The sequence below is a fragment of the Mastomys coucha genome, unplaced genomic scaffold, assembly GCF_008632895.1.
Source record: "Mastomys coucha isolate ucsf_1 unplaced genomic scaffold, UCSF_Mcou_1 pScaffold22, whole genome shotgun sequence".
Lineage (NCBI taxonomy): Eukaryota > Metazoa > Chordata > Mammalia > Rodentia > Muridae > Mastomys > Mastomys coucha.
Genome location: NW_022196905.1, coordinates 2,069,080 through 2,074,970, shown reverse-complemented (window position 1 = coordinate 2,074,970; position 5,891 = coordinate 2,069,080). Strand labels below are relative to the sequence as shown.

General features: G+C 41.9%; 1 protein-coding gene across 4 annotated transcripts in view; it reads left to right on the top strand.

The window, feature by feature from the left end:
• Positions 1-1,361: 1,361 nt before the first annotated feature.
• The window catches only part of Mtif2 (mitochondrial translational initiation factor 2), a 17,760-nt gene continuing 13,230 nt past the window's right edge, over positions 1,362-5,891 (top strand). The window contains exons 1-3 of one of the 4 annotated variants that reach the window (XM_031340994.1): positions 1,362-1,994; positions 4,978-5,203; positions 5,634-5,745. In XM_031340994.1, the coding sequence (XP_031196854.1) occupies positions 4,985-5,203; positions 5,634-5,745 (331 nt within the window). In that variant the 5' untranslated portion in view covers positions 1,362-1,994; positions 4,978-4,984. Of the gene's footprint in view, positions 2,038-3,222; positions 3,247-4,977; positions 5,204-5,633; positions 5,746-5,891 lie in introns of those variants that run through there. The other 3 variants (XM_031340995.1, XM_031340993.1, XM_031340996.1) reach the window with 3 other exon arrangements.

The window sequence follows — 5,891 nt, the reverse complement described above, 5'->3', positions numbered from 1 at the left end:
GTCAATATGAACTGTTGTGTCTAAAATATCTTGAGTCTGAGTTGCCCAGTGGTCAGCACTTCCTGCACCTGAGTATGAATTCATTGTGATTTTTTTCCTTTATAAGCTAATAGAAAAAGATACCCGTTGTCACGGTTCAGATAATTCTGAGCTATATCCCTGATCTGAACAGTATTAGGATGTGCATTCAATAAATTATTCTTGCTTAACTTAGATCCATGTTCCTATGGTTTGTGTGGCAATTCCTGAACCCCAACAGTTTTCTACAATGATTTCTTCAAGGTCCAAGTACTTCTAGAAAACAACTATTCATTCTGATCTTTGCCCAGAGATACAGTGATTCTATTAGAACTCCACTACAGGTTACAGAATGGCCACAAAGGCTGAAAGATGTGCAAAGGTTTAAAGCCGAGTTAAGGACTTTCAAAGAGGCCTGAGAAGCAGAAGCTGAAAGCTAACGGGGAGAGTGTCTGAGGAAAAAAACAATGCACCCAGGCTGGAGGTCGGATGGAATGATGATGACAGTTTGAACTGCAAAAAGGCCATGTGGTTGAGGTTGTAGAGGTGAAGGGAATGTCAAGGTGCAAGCAAATGAACAGGTGGTTAAATGTTAATTTTAGTAGGCCACACAACATTATTTCTGCTGGTTTCTCAATGCTTGCCAAAGCAAACGAGAGCAAAGAAGTGCTTACAGAAAGTGAACTTCTATATATGTTTATGAACTTGAGTGATTTTCAAGTGTGAGCTTAATGGGGATTCAGATAAAAAAGATTTTCAGGAGTCTCTATAGTCATTAATACTGATTGTGAATCTTTGTGGTGGAAAGGGGTAAGCGTAGTGAGATGGCTAACTGGGTAAAGGAGCTTACTGCCAAACCTGAGTTCAGTATATATTTGTGTGTGTTTGTGTGTGTGTGTGTGTGTATACACAAATAAATAAAACACACTTTTAAACAAGGAAAAGGAGTGGGTTGAGGGGTCTGAGTTTAGGGTAGACAATGGGAGATAATGGTAAAGCGTGCTTTGGGGTAAGAAACTTTTCTATGCCATTCCATTCATCTGTGGTAGTGCTAGATGTAAACGAGTTACCCTCAAGAGGTGGTGATGGCTGTGGTCAAAGAGGATGGACCAAAAAAACTCCAACCAAAGTGAAGGAAAACAACGAAAATCTTAACGAAAAACGTTTACATGAACCGTACTCTCAATAAGTCACTGAAACCTTCCCACGATCTTGTGAAAGCGGTATCGTGATACCAAACAGCAGATAAAGTCGAGGCACAGAGTTGACAACACGCCTCCAAGTCCACGCTGAGGAGAACTGGCTGGGCCAGCAGCCGGAGAACCCGGGCTCTTCTACCGGCCCTGCCCACCCCGTTTGAGCTCTCCACAGCCACCTTGCGTCGCTTCCTTCCAGCTAGATACACGCGTGCTTGAAGAACACGTCCTCCCTGGGGAAGGGAGGGAACTGCAGAGCGCCCCCTCCCCACTGCAGGCCACCGGCCGAAGGCCGCAGGTTACAGGACCAGCCACGGCCGGCCTCCACCCGCCAGACAACTCGGCTGTCCACGGGGGAAGCTGCTTCCGGCGGCACCGGAAGCACGACGGGGACCTTACGGAAGGCACGGACTGAGGGACTCATAGTTCTCCTGGGCCCAGAGGGCGACCTCGCCTGGGAGCTGAGTGAGTGGGGTCTCTGCGCTAGGGTGGTCGCGAGTGCCAGTGTCACTTGCTGCGGCTTCCGTGCCCACGAGCGCCCAGGTGCGCTCCCCGGTAGTATGCGTGGCGGCGGCAGTGTTTGATTTTTCACAACGACTTCTTTTTTTCCTTTCTAAAACCTCTTACTGGTCCATTCAGACATTTCCCTTAATGCAGCTACGCATTTGCAGCCTAAGCACCCTCTCCTCCGCTATGGGAATTGTCAGCCTGAGTTCTCGGTTGCCGCTAAGCTTGTGGCAGTAGGATTGACCCCTTCTGGATTCCACCGTCCACTGCAAAGTGAGAGGCGTTGGGATATTTAACGATCAAGGTTTTATTCCAGGTTGGAGATTTGGGTTATTTTTCTGATGTGTCTGATTTCTCGATTACGTATCTCTGTGTTGGTTTGTCTCATAAGAGTCTTTCCCGTTCCATTATTCTGGTTCACAACTCATTTTAGAATGATTTAAGTAAGCTGGGCATAGTAGTGCACTTCTTTAATCCTAGTACTCGGGAGGCAGAGGTAGGTGGATCTCCAAGATCAAGTCCCGCCTGGTTTACATAGTGAGTTCCAGGACAGCCAAGGCTACATAGTGAGACCCTGTCTCAAAAAAAAAAAAAAAAAAAAAGAAAGAAAGAAAGAAAAGAAAAAAAATTATTTAAGGAACCCTATGCTTTCTGAGCACTTCCTTTTACTCCCTTGCATGGTTAAGCAATGTATTCTCTTTTCCCTGCCCCTTCACTCCATCTCCTTCCTCCTCTTCCTCCACCTCCTCTTTCTTCTCTTTTCTTTTGCATTTTCTTTTGAGGGATGGTTTCCCTAATATACCTAGCCTGGCCTTGAGCTCCTTATGTAGCTAAGACTGAAGACTGGCTTTGAACTTGTAATCCTCCAGCCTTTGCCTGGAGTGACCTGGGCCAGCAGGCCTGGCTTGAATTTCTAAATCTTAGTTCATTTATTTGGAACGAAGTCAGAATTTCTTTTGATCCTTCCTTTCTTGAATGAGTCTTTTAAGGTAAAATACTAATTGTATTAAACACCCACAAAGCCTCAGAATGATCTATAAATGGGGGAGATAGTGGTTTGTGAATGTTTTTAACATTCATGCTGGTGAATTTTCAAAGTATGTAAGTCATTAGTGAGAAACAACACATTTATCATCTCATTTTTTTTCTCTGTAACCTTGTTATAGAAAAGCTACAAAGAAACACTTCTACTTTCCTTTTACAGAACTCAGGAAAATGAGGCACATAGGACAAGAGTGACTTGCTCCTCCCTGACAATGCTGGCTGGTCTGTAAGAGGTGTCCAGCCAAGGCTTTTTGTTACTGCATCAGGTCCTTTCTCTACTGCTTTACTGTGTCACTTTCAGCTCTCATTTCTTTCCTTTTATTTGTATTTTTTTCTGTGTATGTATGATGTGTGTTATGGGCATATCGTGTACTTGTCATGGGCCACAGCTAGAGGCTTGAGAACAGTTTTGGGGAGTTGAGCCTTTCCTTCCATCTTATCATGGATTCTGGAGATTCAACCCAGGTTGTCAAACTTGAAGGTGAAGTGCTTTTTCCTGTCGAGCCTTCTCATCGACTATGTGGTGTATTATCATTATTTTTTAATTTATTTGTTTGTTTTTGAAGCTTGGGTTGTTTGGTGTTTGTTCTCATGAAGCTTGGGTTGGCCCCAAACTTACTATGTAGCCAAAGCTGACCTTCATGCTTCCACATCCCAGGTCACCTACACCATACTTGGCTGTCATTTATTTCCTTTAGAAACAAATCAGCTAGGTGGTGGTGGTGCATACTTATAATGCCAGCATTCAGAAGGCAGAACAGGCAAATCTCTAAGTTTGAGGCCCACTTGGTCTATAGCATAAGTTCCAGAACTGGTAGGGCTACACAGATAAACTCTGTCTCAATAAAAAAGAAAAAAAGAAAGAAACCAAAAACACTAATGGGAAGGCACTGTGGCATGCATCTCATGCCAGTACTCAGGAGGTGGAAGCAAGGGGGTCATGAGCTCCAGGCCAGCATAACAACAGAGTGAGGCCATGTCTCAATGCAAGCAATTCAGCATATTACTGTGTCAGTACCATAAATACATGTGAGGAGGATGGATTGACATGTTCCATTGAAGCTTAGCTTTATTCCCAATGCTGTGACACTTTAATACAGTTCCTCATGTTGTGATGACCCCCACAACCATAAAATTATTTTGTTGCTATTTCACAACTGTAATTTTGCTACTGTTATGAATTGTAAAACAAATATCTGATATGCAGGATATTTGATATGCAACCCCCAAAGGGGTTGTGACCCACAGGTTGACAACAGCTGTCCTATATGATTAAGGTAAATTCAATGTAATACTCCATAATTTTATTCTTTTTGTAACATTAAAGAATAATGTTTAATATTATAAAAACAACATTGTACCCTTTACTGAAGTATTTTAAAACATTGTGGGGGGATAAAGAGACAGCTCAGCAGTTAAGAGTACTGGCTGCTCTTCCAGGAGACCCACATGGTGGCTGACAATTGTCTGTAACTCCAGTTACAGGATATGATGCTTCTTTTGGCTTTTAGGAGCATTTCATCCACATGGTAAACAGACTACATACAGGCAAATACCCATAAACACAAAATAAGAATAAATCTTTAAAAAATAGTGCAACTTCACACACATAAACAAATATTAAGTATAGAAGAAAGGCTTAAAATGAACATTAAAATATCTAAGAGAGTGTGTGTGTTCGTGTATGCATATTTGTGTTCATGTACACTAGGAGTTAAACCTAGGTATGTATGCCTGCTAGGCAAGTATTCTATGATTCACAAGCCCCTGAAAAATAAAAAAAAAAATTTAAAAATAGCCATTTATTGTTTTTAGACAATGTCTTATGTAGCCAAAGTAGGCCACAAACTCTGTTCAAATGATCCTGAACTTCTGATGTTCCTCTGCCAGGTGCATGCTAGGATTACATGTGTCATACTCAGTTAGGCAGTATTGTGCATACAAGGCAAAGGCTCTGCCAAGCGGGCTGGGTCCCTGCCCCTATAAAGTGTTTCTTGTGGCCTATCAGTCTTATTGTAGTAACAAGAGCATAGTAATAGCTATTGTCAGACCAGTACTTGGTATAAAATCTTGTCTCTGACTAGACCATGAGTTCTTTCAGGACAGGAACCAGTTTTATTTGTGTGATCTGCATGTAGAAAATACTCAATTGATATTCGTTAATTTCATGTAAATATTAACCAGAATTTTATTTTAAAATTGTTTTTTCTAGGAGAAATATGAACCAGAAGCTACTGAAGTTGGAAAACTTGCTACAATTTCACACTATTTGTAGGCAGTTGCACGGCCTACGTCAGAGAAGACTCTTAGCATGGTGGAGGCATGGGTTTGCACCAGCTTCCCCAGTGTGGACAGATCTGCTGGGTGCCCGGCCCTGGCAGACAGACACGCTCATTGGTTCAGCTTTGCATCAGCACAGGCTTCTTGTAACAAAGAAGGTTGTTGCAGATTTATAGCTCCCACATTACTTAATCTGAAGTCCAAGTTTATAGAACTGTGTAGAGAAAACTTCTTTTTGAGTATTTTGTCCTTTATAGAATACTGTGTAAGCCTGTGGTCTGCACAGATCTGTGTGAGAACAGGAAATTCTGTGGGTATTGTTTTCTAGTTGAAGAGCTTACAAGAGAGTTTGCCGATAGGAATAGCCATAATTGTGGCAGATATCACAAAGTGACCTAGTTTGTTTCCTAAATTGTTCTTCCTTAAGCCAGGAATTGAGACTCACACTTTTAGTCCTAGCACTGGGAAGGCAGAAGCAGGCAAATTTCTGAGTTCAAGGGCAGGATAGCCAGGGCTCCAAAGAGAAACCCTGCTTGGGAGTATATTTTTTTCCTTTTTTCTCACTTATATGTTCTGTCTTTTTAATAGGAAAAAAGACCACCAAGACCTCAGTTGTCTCCAGTAAAAACTAAAAAAGAGGTAGAAGTATGGGTTGGAATGACTGTTGAAGAACTAGCCAGAGCCATGGCAAAAGATATAGGTGAGCCTGATTAGTTTACAAGGAAAAACCCTGGGCCTTAAAAGCTTAGGATTTTACTTGAAGTGAAAACATTAACCCATTCCAGGTAAGCTAGACTAGTGTTTCAAATGTTAAATTATACTGATTTTTTTCATTTTAGAAATTAC